The sequence below is a fragment of the Pipistrellus kuhlii genome, unplaced genomic scaffold (genome assembly GCF_014108245.1).
Source record: "Pipistrellus kuhlii isolate mPipKuh1 unplaced genomic scaffold, mPipKuh1.p scaffold_m20_p_2, whole genome shotgun sequence".
NCBI lineage: Eukaryota > Metazoa > Chordata > Mammalia > Chiroptera > Vespertilionidae > Pipistrellus > Pipistrellus kuhlii.
The window spans coordinates 41,722,424-41,740,110 of NW_023425515.1; the positions used below are offsets into that span (position 1 = coordinate 41,722,424).

The 17,687-nt window shown below is 36.6% G+C and overlaps 1 protein-coding gene and 1 non-coding gene across 6 annotated transcripts in view; both read right to left on the bottom strand.

Moving 5' to 3' along the window:
* The window catches only part of P3H2 (prolyl 3-hydroxylase 2), a 159,782-nt gene that overhangs the window by 12,840 nt on the left and 129,255 nt on the right, over positions 1-17,687 (bottom strand). For 4 of the 5 annotated variants that reach the window (XM_036448725.1, XM_045583817.1, XM_045583815.1 and 1 more), the window contains exons 4-12: positions 16,588-16,719; positions 14,696-14,838; positions 14,290-14,379; positions 11,609-11,649; positions 9,924-10,018; positions 2,930-3,057; positions 2,282-2,377; positions 1,557-1,707; positions 576-693 (exon numbers count right to left, since the gene is read on the bottom strand). In XM_036448725.1, coding sequence (XP_036304618.1) covers positions 576-693; positions 1,557-1,707; positions 2,282-2,377; positions 2,930-3,057; positions 9,924-10,018; positions 11,609-11,649; positions 14,290-14,379; positions 14,696-14,838; positions 16,588-16,719 — 994 coding nt within the window. The remainder of the gene's footprint in view (positions 1-575; positions 694-1,556; positions 1,708-2,281; positions 2,378-2,929; positions 3,058-9,923; positions 10,019-11,608; positions 11,650-14,289; positions 14,380-14,695; positions 14,839-16,587; positions 16,720-17,687) is intronic. The other variant, XM_045583814.1, reaches the window with a different exon arrangement.
* Positions 5,157-5,263, bottom strand: LOC118725012. Its single transcript, XR_004989779.1, has one exon. It is a non-coding gene; the product is annotated as a U6 spliceosomal RNA (small nuclear RNA).

The window sequence follows — 17,687 nt, forward strand, 5'->3', positions numbered from 1 at the left end:
AGCTGGAGAACTCCAAGAGGTTTAGCTTAGCCTTGCAGATAGAGGGCGCTCAATAAAAGTTTTTGTATAGAGCACGGAGTAATAATAATTCACACACTGTTACCTATATGGTGACTACAAATCCTGACTCTTCTCCTTACCCACAAAAAATATCTTTCAATAAGAGAAAACATTTTTCCCACTTGAGTGTCCAGTTTCTTATTGATAAAATGCAAATAAAGATAAGTTTTGTGATAAAATCAATCTGCATAAAGGATATGTTTCAGTGAATGCTAAGGGATCATATATATATATATATATATATGTATGTATGTATGTATATATTATATGTATTTATATTATAAAAAATGGACACTTTTTGGAATATGATATGAAAAATATGCATGCATTTTTAAGACTAAAATATGAGATTAAGTACTTCTCAATTGTGACAGCTGCTTCAAAAAGTTATTTGAGACTCTCTGCTTTGTGGCAATGAATGTGATGACAAGCAAAAATTATCCGCTTTCTAGTTTCCATGGGTTTTTGGTAACTGTTGGACAAAAGCTTGGCTTTGCAGCAGGTACTGGCTATACCTATAATCCCGGAATGTGTAAGCAGGAGGCTCCTTCCAACATTCATTGGCCTCTGGATCCAACAGGCAATTATCAGCATGGATGGGATGACTGAGGTCATTTCTTTTATCCTGTTGACCTGCCAGGAGAGGGAACAAGAAAGAATGAAATAAGGAGAGTGTTAATCTCCTACAGCAAAACGGATCATCAGACTGCCTTCTCCCATTGCTGGTGTCCTTGTAAATGTGAAATTATAGAAAGCCGAACAGAACAGATGAAGGAACACTGGGCGAGCAGTCAAGAGACTCTACTTTGGCCCCGCTTTGATATGAACTTGATGTAAAACTGTGAGCAAGTCACACTTGCTGTTACAGCTATAGAAGTTATCTGATATAAATAGACATTCCATGCATTTCATAGGTTGTACTTCATGGGGAGCAGTGATAGGAGGGGGGTGAAATTAAAATATTAAAAAAAAATATTTGATTCAATTGAACTGTCCCAAGTGTAAAAGTCTTGCCCTGTGATGTTATCCATTCCCTCCTACTCTGTAGTGGTGGAAGGGAAGGTCTAAAGAAGAAATAATGTTGGCTCATTGTGAGGGGGTCTCTAACTTTTTAAGAATATTTATTTCAACAATCCCTTCATCTTCTACACTACCACTCAATGCTTATGGATGTAATAGGAGACTAGTTTCCAGGTTCCTAGTTCCCTGAAAAGTAAAATCTAGAACAGAAAATAATTTTTCTGTGCAAAAGAAAGTAGGAGAAATTTATTTAAATGGGGGAAAAGGTAGGGTGATGGTCTGCTGGTACGTTAGGGATAAAAAAAAAAAGGAGAAAAAGAGGAAAGGGAAAATAAGAGCGATCAAGTTTATTTTGTTTTGGAAATTTAGAACTCTTCTAAACCATTTGTCTAACATGTAATGGAATTTGTTGAGCATTGTTTTCTTTCTCATCTCTCTGTGGGTAGAAGGAACAAGTGAAGATTCTGAAATCTCACCAGACAGGGCTGTTCGGCAGACCATGTGTGTGTAGGAAAAATACAGGGTTGAGTTCAGCATGAAATAGGATTCTACAATCTTTCGAGCCTTCTCGCTGATGTCATAAAACAGACGGGCACTCTTCAGTGGGACTCGGCCTTCATAACCAAACTGAGGAAAAAGGAGAATATTAGATATCATGGAGTTGGTTGGAGAGCTTGAGAAAAACAGATGCTAGGTTTCAGTCAGCCAAGGTACAATGGTCATCTCTGCATTGGTTAGTGAGGATACTCTACATGCTGGTGGATTTGGGTTAGGAAAATGAACCATTGAAATGACCTTTCCTAATCACAGAGAGAACATTAAGAGCTAATCACTCTCTTTTCTCTCATAACACTCTCCTCATTCCTCTCTTACAACAGTTCTTGAAATATGGAATGATTATTTGTTTATGTGTATTTTCACCATTGGACCACGAGTTCCTTGAGAAAAGGGTGGCAAGGGGGGATGGGAGCTGTATGTTATTGGTCAGATATAAATGTAGAAAATATTAAGTTTGATAAATAGATGATAAATAGATAAATGAAGAAGGATTTAAAGCGATGCAGATACCATTTCATACTTGCTCCCTTCAACTGTCCTAATAAAACTATATTCTAAGCTCTTTTTTTTCCTGTGCCTGCCATTCACAGAAGTTCCTGAATTAACACTTAAAAACCCACTCCCCAAAAAGTTAAGACTTTACTTTGAGTGCTTTCAGGACAGTTGCGCCTTCAAACTTTTCATTGGGTGTATGAGGTGAAGTTTTTCCTCTGTATCCATCACCAACAATCATGATTCCCTGAAATACAATACAAGATGTTTCTCAATGATAACTCCGAATGCATCAGGTCTTCCTTTCTGCCTTGATTTCCAGGAAGCTAAGAACCAAAGCCATCCCCATTTTGTTTCCGGGATCCTAGTATCATTCATTCTTCTAAGCAAAAGGGATATACTAGTATTTATTAAACTTTTACACTCTATTTTTATTATAAAACACCACCACTTTTTGTGGAAGCATGTAGACTCTAAATGATTAATATATTGGTTATTGATTAAAATAAAGGGATTTCTCAGTAACTTTATATGGTAGATAGGGTCCATGCTGGATGATGATTGTCCTAGGAATTTAGCTGCTAACTACTCCAGATCCACTAGCTATATTCAAATCTGGACAAAACTAAAGTCATCTCAATGCAAAGGCTATGAAAGTGCCTCTACAATCAATGACCTTCTCCCAGAGAAAGTGACATTGCAGGCCTGGTTCTCTGGCTCCGGGTGAGACCAGAACCAAAGCACTTGCAGACTCGCAGTAGTCCAACATAGTCAGGCCCCACCCTCCCGAGGTCCTCACACTGGCCACACTGTGCAGCTCCCGGCATTGATCTTCTGACAGGACATTATCCAGAAGAACCCGCTGAGTCCCGTTCAGCTGCTCTGAGTTGTAGACGAAGGTGATGTTCTCATAGATCAGAGGGCCACCTGAAGGGACAGAGCACATTGTCTTCTCTGTTACCTCTGTCCATGAGGGGAAGCACAGAACACCCACCAGCTAGCAATGTGCAGCTGAGGAGAGCCAGTATCTTCATGAATATTTAGGACTGCTTTGACAAATGACAAATTCAGAATTTGAAAAACAGTGTGGATTCAAGAAAAGGGCAGCTGTGTGGCTTTTCCAAAATGTCATGCTGATATATTATATTTGCATAGTATCTTTTATTTGATAAAATATCTTTTTATTTTTATCTAGTGACAATCCAGCGAAGCAGAGTGGGCATTTCACAGGATTCTCCTCTAGCAAGACTTTCCAGGATTCTCTCCACAACTGGTCTCGCCCTGCTCCACAGCCATTGGTTCCTACCATTGCTATAACATCATATGCAATTACTCCATGACATGCTTCATCCCCATGCATGACATAAACATCAGTTTCATGGGTATGTAGAGCAATGCCTTCACCAGAAAATCCAGGTAGTAAATGCACTGTCAGTACAGTCATACCCAAGTCACCTGACTCCTTCTAAGTCTTCTATCCACCACTCCCTGACTCTATATATAATAGTGTTGATTTTAGAATATTCATTCTACTCTGCTCTATGGGTATATCATTATATCATTGTCCTTGCCCTGGATGGCTTCCTGCAGGCTCCTCTCTCTCCCTAGATAGGGTCCATAACTTTATCAAATTAGTGCCACACATGCTCTTCGGAGAATGATGGATTTGGGCCATGTTTAGGTGGTGAAATGATAAAATCTGGGTCTTTTTCTCACAGAAAGTAGGATTAAAGGACAAAAACCTCTGACGGTGAGGAAATCTTCAAATATAACCGAGTATAACCATCTGGATTTGAACCAGAAAAGTGAACAGAAAAGAAAAACACTGTTTTTTCTACTCTTTTCAGTACTCCTAAGGGACCTGACATTTACCTGTCAATGACAATAACTCGGCCCAGAGGGAGTGGTGGGGAGGACACAACTCCTCCCTTCCTCCCATGGTGGCCAAGCAATGATCTTGAACATGCAGGTCTCAAACATGTCAGTTGAAGGGAGAAAAGACAATTGGTGTCCACTATATCGCTTTAAAATAGATTAGTCAAATTAGAGAGCAGCACTAAGTGTTTATTAATCTATTGTAGTTAGGATAAACGAATCACTATAGCCTACAATTAAAGGAATTGTCTGCCATTCACAGAAGATCCTGGATTGACACTTAGGAACCCAACTAAACCCAAAACAAATCAAGACCTTACTTTAAAGTAATGAGATAGTATTTATCAGTCTTGAGTAATATATGGTTATCTGCTAAAGCAAAAGTTCCCTAAGGAACTATGGTGCTGACAAAAATTATTTATACTATTGTATAATTTTACTTCCATATTTGCAATTATAAAATTATGAAGACAGTATTTATTTTTATGGTTTCATAATACAGAAAACCAATTTACAAGATTAAGTAAAAGCAAGACCATAAACCAAATAAATTAAAATAAGCAATATTAATGAAATGAAACAAAAAGTTTACAGAAACAAAAAAGCTACATTCCTCATGAATATTCTACTAACTGATCTGGTCAAGGTTTTTCGAGGCAACGTTCCTCTATACTTTTGGTGTGTAATGACTCACTTATTCTACCACAACTTTTCTCTATTGAAATTACAACAAATCTTAGTGTACCATGATGAATTTTGGTCTTCAACTGGTCCTCATACATTATTTAAAATTTGTACTACTTTATTTCTTGTTAGTTTTCAACCATTGAATATTATTAACTGCTGCCAATGTGATGGTATCTGCACCCATACCATGGAGGTGTTAAATCTCATGGGAGTACTTGGCTATAAGGTGGTTATTCAGATGTCCCACTAGTTGCCCCTCTTAATATTTTTAAATTGTCAACAAAATTGATTATTATAGAGTTTCTTGGCTTTTAGTAAGAAACTTTATAATCTCCCAGTTTCAGTACAAATATTTTGAGTGAATAGAAAAAAATATATTTTTTCCCTACAGTTCAATGTTTCTCAAACTTTTTTCTATATAAAGCTTTTGATGAAAAAGTAGTTTCTTTTTTTTTCGGTTTGTTTTTAATATGGAATGCTTCATGAATTTGAGTGTCATCCTTGTGAAGGGTTCACACTAATCTTCTCTGTATTTTTCCAATTTTAGTATATGTGCTGCCAAAGCGAGCATGAAAAATAGTTTCTTGATCAAATGTGTTTGGGAATTACTGAGTTAAACCAAATTTAATAGGAGTTTTTAGAACATGCATTATGAATATCCTAAGTATCAATATAATATGTAGTAATTCTCACCCTTAATTGAGCACGTTATCCTCCCTCCCTCCTTCCTTCCCTCTCTCCCTCCCTCCCTCCCTTCCTTCCTTCCTTCCTTTCCTCTTTCTTATGGCAGAGAGACTCCAAGATGAACTCTAATGATCACTGCCTCCTGGTGTTCATAGGCCTGTGTAATTTTCTTCCCTCAAGTGTGGGCAGGGCTTGGATCTTGCTTATAACCAATAGAATATGGAAAAAGTGATGGGATGTCATTTCTGTAGATTGCATTGCATAAGATTACAACTTCTATCTTGCTAGCTGACTCAGTCTATTACCTTCTCAGTTTGCAATTTGATGCAGCAAGTGACTGTATTGGACAGGCTCGTACGGCAAAAAATTGATGGGATCTTCTAGCCAAAAATCAACTAGGGCCCTAGCTGGTTTGGTTCAGTGGATAGAGCATTGGCCTGTGGACTGAAGGTCCCAGATTTGATTCTGGTCAAGGGTACATGCCCCAGTTGTATGCTCAATCCTCTGTAGGGGGTATGCAGGAGATAGCCAATCAATGATTCTTTCTTATCATTGATGTTTCTATTTCCCTCTCTCTTCCTCTCTGAAATCAATAAAAATATATTTAAACAAACAAACATAACAACTAGGAACTGAGAACCACAGTCAAATAAGCTTTTAAGTTCCAAATTCTGTCATCTGAACTTGGAAGACGATAGTTCCTCAGTCACCCTTAGAAGAGATGCCAGCTTGTAAAGGTCTTTAAGCAACAGATCCCTAGCTAAGCTATTCCCAGACTCCTGGCCCCAAGAAATTGAGAAATAGTAAATATATGCTATTGGAAGCTGCTATATTTGAGCTAAATTTTTTCATAGCAATAAAAATTAACAACAGTAGACTTTCTCTCCCATCATGGAACTTCTTAAAATAAAACACAGTTTGCTTATGGAAGGTTACTCTAATCTATATATTGGTAGTTGAATAAGATCCATAACCAAATTGAGGCTATCTCTCAAATATTTGGAAAAGTCAACTGCATATTCCAATCTCATTTAGAAATATAAAAACATTTTCTTTCAACAAGAAAGACAAGATACGCATAGGTTCACTGAAAGCATTTTCTAACATAAAACTTAATTAGAAATGGAAGACAAAGAGTTTAGTGAATTTCACTGGTTTATACTTTGCCATGTTTATCTTGTTTTCTATATTGAGAGTGTATTACTTTAAATATAATTTGATTTATTTTAAAAATATAACTTTAAAAGTTACTAATACTAAATAAAACAAATAGAAAAATGCCTACTATTCTTAAGCTCCATATAAGTATTTACTATTACTATAATGATTGTTTTTTAATTAGTAATATATGCCTAATATATTGTATTAATTCTGACTGAGTCATCTTAATAAGCATAATGGAGAATATTTAAAAGAGAGCTACTGAGCCTTGGCTGAGTGGCTCAGTTGCTCGGTGCATTGTCCCATACACCAAAAAGTTGTAGCTCAATTCCTGGTCAGGACTCATACAGGAGGCAACTGAGAGATGTTTCTCACATAGATGTTTCTCTCTTTCTTCCTCTCTCTCTAAAAATTAATAAAAATGTGTAAGGATTAATAAATAAGATAAAAGATAACTACTGAGATATTGACAATTCCCCTACCCATGTCATAAGTAACAACATAGATCAAGTGAAGGAGCAGAATGCAAATGGAGTCTTAAAGGCCTAAATCCACAGGTTCAGACAGAATATGTACCGTATTTTCTGGCGTATAAGATGACCCCCTAATTTTATAGTTAAAACATAGGTTTAGGCCTATATTCGCTGTATCAGACTACCCCTCACTTCAAAGAAAAGACTTACTTTGCCACCAAGATCTGCAGGTAATTTTTGTGCAATTTTGGTCTTTTGCCCCCGATTTTCTGTTTCACTGATTGACTTTTTTTTCCGTTTCAAAAGTTGTCTTATACGCCGGAAAATATGGTACTAGAAAACTGCCTTATATGCAGCTGACACTGTCACCACAATGAAGTTTTATTCAGGGGTTTCTCACACATACATTTAACCAAAAGACAACCAACTACCCACTCACTAACCAAAAGGGAAAAAAGAAAAAAAAAAAATCCTGCCATTCAAAAATGCAAGCCAACCAGCCTACAATGACTAGTAGCACACCAGACAGAGGGAAATATTAAAATAAAATAAAATTTTTAAAAAACGTAGTCCAGTAAGTTGTGGTTCCTGGGCCTGATTTGATAGCTTCAGCCAACTCTTAACCACAGCCCAAGGGGATTTCAACAACTTAATTCTTTTCTCATTCATAAAGTATGTGCCTGGCTACAACTCTCCATTTGCAATAAGGACAGATCATTCAGGAAAACACCCTTCATGCTCAATGTCTGTGGCTCATAGAAAGAAGAATCATTTTGCCGTAAATATCTCAATGTCATAAAGGCATGACAGAGATATGCTGACTAATAAGCCCTTATATGAGCACAACTTTTTAAGGTTTACAAAAGACTTCATATTCATCCTCTCCAACAGTGACTACCCTTTTGTACCAATGGGGAACATAGTGCCTTGAGAGATTGAGTCTCTAGTTATCCATCATTTCAGAGCATGCAAAACTGAGGCAATCCAGGAAACCTGGTCTCCTGATTTCAAGTCCAAAGTTAGTTCTACTAGAACCCACTGGCTCTGGGATTATTATCGAGCAGGACCTTTGGAAAATGGATGGCTAAAAGAAGACTAGATAAGTGACAGATGTTTTTTGGAAGTTGACATGTATGTTCCATGGACTAGAATCAACCGGCCACTCCCATCTTATACTTGGGAGCTGTCCAATATGAATATGACTAACTACTGTTAGATAACCAGAGTAGATGACAATGTCTTTGTGGAAAATGTGAAAAGCTGAAACACATTCTACTCTGTGAAGCATGCTTCCTTTCTTGTCTCCCTGACACCTGCTTTCAACCAGGCTATGATAGGAAAGTGTTTTCTGGTTGGGAACTTTGCCTCTGACTACCACTGTTCTTAATTTAGATACTATTTATGTCTCTAGTGACTGCACAGAAAGTTTTCCAGTGGATTCCCAGAGAACATCTTAAGATCCATTGGCCTAATTCAACTAAGCAGAAATGATAGAATTTGGTAACCCAGCCAATCATGATCTTTCTCCATCCTGTGTAATTCTCTATTCAACTTTTCCCATTAATCTTCCTCATTAGTTGCTGGACATCAAATTCCTTGGTAGCTAAAAAAAAATAATAATAATAATGCTTAAAATTTGGCAACTCTTCTGGAGTTTCCCAAACCTTTACAGCAAAGTTCTGGCTTATTGTCACGTACTTCCTGGGTGACTTCTTGGCTTAAAAGCAGAATGAACTCTGGCTGACCATGAAACACTTATGAAACAGCTTGGGCTTTGTGGCTACAAATTAAGGTCTGGGTCAGATTAGATGATCATATTATCCTGTTTACTACCTCAAACTGACTCGGAAACTAAGGAAGGAAAGGGCTGGGAAATATGAGCTGTAGAGACCCAGTAGTTTTCAAATCAGCTAGAAGAATGTGCTGACAAGCTTCTTTCTGGAAAAGTAGTACTGAACTTCCTCTCCATGAGAGTTTCTGCAATTACTTAATTTGGATTATTTTGAATATCTAGAAACTTCTATGTTCCATCTTCAAGTGAAGAAGAGAAAAAGGGGGTTTGATTCAAAAGCCTGAGCTTAAATGCCTGCTTAACCTATTCTGAGCTGAGACTTTGAACAAATCACTAAATGTCTGTGAGGCTGGTTTTTCTTGTCAATGAAGAAGGGATACTTTTCTCAAATGAGAAGCTGCCTTCACCAAAAGGAATTGTGTGTATTATAGGGTGTTTGATTATCTAACCACTATGCTGTACACCTGAAACTAATACAAAATAGTATCAGATGTAACAATTTTTAAATAAATACAATAAAATGCTTTCTACATTAATTTGCTTAAAAATTTGTTTATTTTAAGTAAGCATATGATGCTTTGCTTTCGCCATTTCTGTGTCTTTGTTCCATTTGTTTTACCCACTAGAATGGCTTTCTTGACATCTGTCAATTCAACCTAAATTCTACTTCTCTCTCATAGCCTTGATCAGATATATGTGACTCAAACATTTTAGATTAACTAATCTAACATCCCATGCAAGCTGTCTCTTTAAGTTCTGTTACATAGTCTATTCTATACTATCCAGCACTACTCACTCACTGTATGACAAAAGTGAGCCATGTGACCTTTCTAAGCCTCAGGTACCAAACTGAGAATGGCAATGATAACACAGTTCCTACCTGTCTCACAGGATTCTTGTAGGAAACAGAAAGTCCTTTTGCTGGAAACTAAAAGTAATGATATATAAATCTGATATATTCTTATTTTTTAGCCTTGCTTTCAGAATTTCATGAATTGTAGTAGCTTAGTCTTTTTTTTTTCTCCAAAGAAAGCAGGTTTTGCATTGATCTGAATAACAACTGGTCAATTCCCATTCTACCCTTACCTTCCTTCTAAGAGTTAAAGTGCATAGATACTTACCCTCTTTTAGGTCTCGGTCTATCTTGGGTGATGTTTTTTTCCCTACTGACAATCCATGAACTTCTGCTCCTTCCACATTCACTCCTGAAGGAACCCTGATTATTTAAAAGTGGAAATGGCAATTTCTCATTGAATAAAGATGTTCGAAAGCAAAAATACTTTACCCAGGTACTCTATGACTCCATATTTTATATGCTCATTGTACAGAAGTCTACCTATCTTTCAAGATCAAATAAAATGTCAGTACCTTCATGAAGTACTTTTTAAAAAATATATTGTTCAAAGAGAGAGAGAGAGAGAGAGAGAGAGAGAGAGAGAGAGAGAGAGAGAGAGAGAGAGACCCTAATGTATCAGGACAACACTCCTAAAAACCTAGCTACTGGAAATTCATGAAGTTCTTTTCTATTCCTTCATGAGTGTGTTCTATTTCACTTCTCTAAATCATCTTAGCAATCATTACTACAATTAATTGTATCCATTACTTAACCCCCTTAATTTAAGACTATGAATCACAACCAATCTGGAAAAAATTATCATGTGCATCTATATAATGCTCAGAGTGTCACATTATATGTCTTGAACATAGAGTGTTCATCACTGAACAATGGTTAAAATAAAATAAACCATGTTCTAATGTAGTGGTTCTCAACTATTCCAAGAAGGAAGCCACGAATTTGTGTCAAACTTTGCAAACACACAAATAATAGCATGATGAACACAACCAAATGTGCATATGCATTCTTGGATCTCTTGCAATAATTCTAGGCTACCCCAAGGTTGAGTCTTTGAAGTCTAGGGAAAGAACACAAGATTTTGACTAAGAAGATCTGGATATGCTGTTCCTGTTACTGTGAGACTCTAGGATTCCTTTGCCTTGTCAGGTCCTCAGCTTTAGAATTTGAAAATGAATAGGCTAGTCCATGTGACCTCTGACATGTAATATCAACATTCTATAATTCCTTGAACTGTTTGTGACACATAAATGGACTTTTGACTCCTATCATTTCAAAAAATGAGTTATCTTCCAATTGAGTTAGTTAGCACCTAGTATTTTAGCTTACACTAAAGCTTTCAAGCTTTATTATACTAATAAATTGTGAAAAATCCAGTTTGCTCTGCTATAGAATTACAGAATGTTTAACCCTCAGAGATCACCTATTTCAATTCCTTCATTTGAGTAAAATCATGAGGCCCAGAGGGAAAAATAAATTACTCCAGGTTACACAGAAGTGACAGGAACAGCTGGGCCCAGTTCCCAGTTTGGAATTCTTTTAATTATATATTTTTGCCTATTCATAGAACTCAGTTTCTTATAATAGGTCTGACTCTATATATTTCTTTTAATTAAATATAAACAGTTAACAAACAATATTATATTAGTTTTAGGTGTACAACATAGTGATTAGACATGTTATCCTCCCAGATAAGTCTAATACCCACTTGATACCATACATAGTTATTACAATATTATTGACTATATTCCTGTGCTGTACTTTACATCCTTATGACTATTTTCATAACCAGCAATTTATACATCTTAATCCCTCCCCCCTTTCACCCATTCCCCCAATCCTTATCCCATTTGGCAACCATAAATGAATTTTTTTAAAGGAAAAGAAATTGTATACCTTTGAAAAATATTTTAAAATTACGTAAACAGTTGGTGTTCTGAATGGAGAACTCACCGATTCTCATCCTGTCGTCCTCCATATCGAATCCAATAGTTCTGTTTTAAATTAAATATAGCTCAGTAGTTTGTCACTAAAACATCAATTACAGAAATAGAATACCTTTGAAATACTCAAAAGGACTACAATGTTATGAAACATTCATGTTATATATGATATTTTATATTTTTTATTTAAAAGTAATAGAAAGAAAGGCTAAGGTTAATACAATTTTGACAAAGACAAAACAATACACACACTTTTTAAAAAATGTCATGAAATTATCCTGGACATCCATTAATTTGTCCAAGAAGTGATTTAGAGTTTGGTGTCCAGAAGACATTAAAAAAATCATTTAGTTTAATTCTCTTATGTTTTATGAATAAAACAAACAAAAAGTCCAGCTCAATCATCTCTACAAGACAATAAAGTGACCAAGTGCCTTCCCTGGGGTCTCAAAATAATGCAGTTTTGAAAGAAAAAAAAAATCCTTTGTAGGATTAGATAAAACTATTAGAAATATTGCATTAGAATTGATAAATTATCCCTAACCAGTTTAGCTCAGTGGATAGAGCATCGGCCTGTAGACTGCAAGGTCCCAGATTCAATTCTAGATAAGGGGCATGTACCTTGGTTGCAGGCACATCCCCAGTAACAGATGTGCAGGAGGCAGCTGGTCAATGTTTCTCTCTCATTGATGTTTCTAACACTCTCTCTCTCTCCTTTTTTCTCTGTAAAAAAAAAAATCAATAAAATATATTTTTTAAAAAGAATTGATAAATTAAAATTAAACTAATTTTTAAATGTGCCAATAAAACATGATATAACTAGGATACAAATGAAAAGAATATGTTACAAATAGGATATTTTGCAAATAGTGCTTTTTATAAACATATGACATGCAAATTATATAAAGAACATATATAATAGCTAACAGATAAAAGAACAAAAAGTACATCCAGACAATTCAATGTAGAAGAAAAGTAATTAATAGCATATGAAAAGTTTGTTTATAGTGACCATCAAAGGAATACAAATGAATGTAACAATGATGTGCCATTTTGTATATAATATATGATTAATACAAGTTATTTTAAAATGTTATTTCTCATTGCTGAGATGTTTGTAGTAAACTAGAATTTTTATGTATTGCTAGGAGCAATACAGGTGTCAGAAACCATTCTTAGAAAAGCAATTTTAAGAACTTTAAAACTTCTCACATCCCTGAATGGCAGAGTAATCCCATTCTTGGGAATTGATTCAAACAATGTAGTTCAACACAGAGAAAAAATGCTTAATGCATTAAGTATAAGAGAAAACAAATCAAATGTTCAGCATCATGAGAAGAGTTATTTATTAGACATAAACTATATATGTGCAACTAATAAACTGTAAAAATATGGAAATCACTTATGGTTCCTGAAATCAAAATCAAAATAGAAGCATATCTATATGCCACAGTACTAGTTCTGCCAAAGATATATCTTCATATGAAGAACAATCAAACAAGTGAAGAAAAGCCAGCATGTTTGGGTACTACAATATAATCATGAGTGATTTTGTTCTTTTTGAAGTTTTTAAAATGTTTAAAATGTTTAAGAGAAAATATAAAATGTTGCATTAATAATTCAGGAAATAAAACAAACCTGAGGCAAATGCATCATGTACAAAATACTTCACTTCTATCCAAATACATTTGCTTTTGACTTGGGATCTCATGCGTATGGGAATCTATAAAAATCTTATAAAGTTTATCTATCACTTATCCTATATAATAAAAGTATAATATGCAAATTTCCCCTTGACTGGGAGTTCATCTGGGAGTTTGACCAGGGGGCAGGGCCAGTCAGGGGAAGGAAGGTCCTGGCTGGCAGCCAGCAGCTGCTAGGGACCCTACCAGTGCATGAATTTTGTGCTCTGGGCCTCTAGATTATATATATAAAAGCTTAAGTGTCCAACCATTCAATTGTTCAGCCAGTAGCTATGATGCACATTCACTACCAGGGGGAAGATGCTCTGACCGGTTGGTTAGCTTGCTGCTGGAGTCTGGCCGATTCCAGACAAGATGAGACAGCTGGACATGCCCTAGAGCCTCGGGCAGTCCCTCTCCAGCCCTGATCATGCCCCAGTGGGGTCCCTCAGCCTGGCTTGTGCCCTCTTTCACTCGGGGATCGACCCTTTGGGAGATGTTGGAGAGCCAGTTTCGACTTGATCCCTGCAAGCCGGGCCAAATGACCCCATGCACTGGGTCTCTAGTTTGAATAAACATTCATGCACATCCTCTTTTTGTTCAGGCAGGGGATTAAGAATCTTCAACAGCCAAAACCGGTTTGGCTCAGTGGATAGAGCATCGGCCTGTGGACCGAAAGTTCCCAGGTTTGATTCCAGTCAAGCGCATGTAACTTGGTTGCGTGCAAATCCCCGGTCGGGGGTTTGCAAGAGGCAGCTGATCAGTCATTCTCTCTCATTGATGTTTCTAACTCACTATCCCTCTCTCTTCCTCTCTGTAAAAAATCAATTAAATATATATTTTTTTTAAAGAATCTTCAACAAACAAGACTGGCTAATAAAAGTATAAAGAAAATGTCTACTGAACAGTTCTTTTATAAAACACTTAATAAATAAATTTTAAAAATAAATAAATTTTAAAAACAGAAAAAAGAAAAACAAAACACTTCCTTTTTATTTTTTGCTCTTACCGGTTCAGTGTATGAAAACCCCAGGCCCTCTGCAGCCGATTTTATTAGTTCCGATTCCAGTTTATGACGCTTCACAAACATAGCCAAATCCTAGAGGGGGAAAAAATGAAAGAAAAATTTAAATAACAGTTAAGAGATATAATAAGCATTTAAGTAGGAATCATTTTTATTATAATAGACAGTGGCAATAAGAAAAAAGAAAACAGAACTGTAAAAATGTCTCCATCTCAACAGGTTTTTACAAGCTAGTACATATAAAAAAAAATATGCTTTTGGCATTAACAAAGTTCAAAAGAACCAAGTTCTAGAATGTTTATTACATGTTCAGGTATATTTATATTTTTTACTAACTCTCCCTGGAGCACCTAGTAGAATGCAGAATGGCTTCTGAGGACATTGATCTCACCTCTCGGGCCTCGATGGATGCTGGGTCGATGCTGTCATCCAGCAGGCTCTCATAGTAAGCCACATTGTCCAGGACATCCTCGTCATCCGGATGGAGAAGAAGATAGGCCTTGGCACACTCTAGGGCTTTCGCATATTCACCAACTGAAAGATCAAGGAGTTGAAGCATTAGAGTCAGCTGAGGTCTGTCTAAAGGAGGTTGAAGGATACTTCAATATATATGTGAAAAGTCAGCATTATATGTCAATAAGGGAAGATAAGGTGAGGCTGAGTAGAGCAATCAGAAAGTTACAGGTAGAAGGAACATGATTTCAGGTATTCAAAAGGTACTGCTTTGGTCTTCTTTGGTGTTAGTTGTTTTACATAAATATTCAAAAGTTTCCATCTGAAGATGTATTGTATGTTGACAACTTATAATATTTAATACCAATACACAGAATAGAATTTTAGTAGTTAATTCTGATTTTTGTACTGATTTTGACAACATGGTACCTAAGACTAATTTCAGCAATCAAAATTATGTTCAATGCCCTTAAATATAAGAAAAGATGCTCAGTCTCTTTCTCTTTTTTAGATAATGGAAATTAAACTATATTGAGATATCATTTTTCACCTAATACATTGGGACAATTTGATAATATCTGACAATCTGATAATATATTCTGTTGATGAGCAATAAAAAATGTCCTCAATGGAGAAAAAATTGGCAACATCTATCAAAATTACAAATAAATAAACCATTTAATTAGTATAATTCTGTCTTACAGGTATTTATGTGCAAATATAAAGTGAGATATGTAAAATGTTATTCATTTTATCATTTATTATCATAACAAAAAATTACAAACAATACAATGCCCATCAGTAAAGAATCACATGAAATAAGTTATATGATATGCAAACTGGAAGAAAAATTAATGAGGAAGGTCTGTATGTACTGATACAATTAGGTTGAATCATATAAAATTACCAAAATTTATAAGAAAATGGTAATTTCATTGGACAAACCTTCTAAAAAAGTATTATATGTATTATTAGGTAAAGAAATCAATGTAGAGAACAGTGTAAATAATATGCCATCTTCATTGTGTAAGATGCAGAAATAAGTTAGAGTGTGTATGTGGGTGTGGGTGTGGTGTTGTCTGTATTGTTTCCATATAAACTTTTTAGAGCAGTGGTTCTCAACCTTTCTAATGTCTTGACCCCCAACCATGAAATTATTTTCGTTGCTACTTCATAACTGTAATTTTGCTACTGTTATGAATCATAATATAAATACCTGTGTTTTCCAATGGTCTTAGGTGATGCTGCTAGCAGTTGAGAACTGCTGCTATAGAACCTAAGACCATCTAGTATCATTTTCAGGACATTATCACAGTCTAGTATCATTTTCAGGACATTATCACAGCACTAGAAGCCAGATGCATGAAGATTCCTGCTAGAATGGGCTTTCCTTTCCCTGGCTGCCTGCACCGCCTTTCCACTCTGGCCCAGCCCCTTTCAGCTCAGGCCCTGGATCTGCCTCTTTCCACTCAGGCCCCTCCTTCCCATGCTACTAGAGGCCCTGAGAGAACAGGAGTGGGGCAGAATGCCTGCATCATTGCCATGGTGACAACGAAAGCGTCCAGCCTCCATCACTCAGCAGCTAAGTATGCAAATTAACTGTCATCTTTGTTGGGTTAATTTGCATATCACTCCTGATTGGCTGGTGTTGTAGCGGAGGTATGGTCACTTTACATGTTTGTCTATTATTAGGTAAGATTTGCCCATTTGTAGTTTCACTTCCTGCTCCTCTTTTCCTGAGCTATGGTGATGTGAGAGGAGAGAGCGATTATGTTACAAGGAGCAAAACCCTTGGCCCCCAAACATCTTCATGGATAACCCACGCTTTACCTCGATAATAGGCAAACTGTAGGTAGTCATAATGCAGGGGAAGAAAGTTCTCAATCGGGGAGAGGCGGCCAGGTCGGGTGGCAAGTTCCCTCACGCACTCATGCTGACAAACCAGCACCTGCACGTAGTGATCTGGAACACAAGAGCCCACAGTGGGTCCTCCAGTCATCTCAATGTCCAGACCTCAGTTAGAGCCACAGTGACAGCACAGCATTCCTCACCTCACCACACCTGGGAACCATATCATTATTATCCTCACTCCACAACCAGAAATCCTTTTCACCAAGGAAGTTAAGTGACTTGCCAAGGCCTCCTAACCAGTGATCATGATAGTAATTAAAAGTAGAGTCCAGCTCTAGCCAGTTTGACTCAGTGGGTAGAGTGCAGCCTGCGAACTTAAGGGTCCCAGGTTCAATTCCAATCAAGGGCCTTCAGGAAGGGGTGTTCAGGAGGCAATCAATCATTTTTTCTCTCTTATCATTGATTTTTTATCCCTTCTCTCCCTTCCTCTCTGAAATCAATAAAAATATATATTTTTAAAATAATAGGTTCCAAATCTTCTGTCTGTTGGTCTTGTGTCTATACTGCACTCCTCCCTTCTGTGTACCCTGTTTTCTACACATCTCCTGAAAGTGACACAGACCATCTTACCCCACTCACACCCAGATGAATAGTTGACTTTCCTATTATAACAACTTCAGAGCTTCTTTTCAGATATATTAATAGGCTGGAATAGCCCAGAGTCAGAATCAGAAGTTTGGGTCATAGTTCCTTTAGTTCTGGGCTCTGGCTTATGTAAGCATGAGCTGAGGAAACACAGTGGCTAATGAACCAGAGGATATAAAAACAACACACTTGCTATATTTTGTCCCAATTTTGATTTTTACATTGAAGATGGAGGTAGTCTTTTCCATCAAGAGAATTGGTTTTTCATGCTCATGCTGAGTGAGCAGGTTCTCTTGAGAATGATAACTGTACCATTTAATTTATCACAACAGCCTTCTTTCAAAAGCTTCTCAGTTAGGCAGAGTTCAGATTGTATCTCGATGACCTTGAAGAAGAACCCCAAAACACAACAGGAAGGAAAGGTACATTAATGA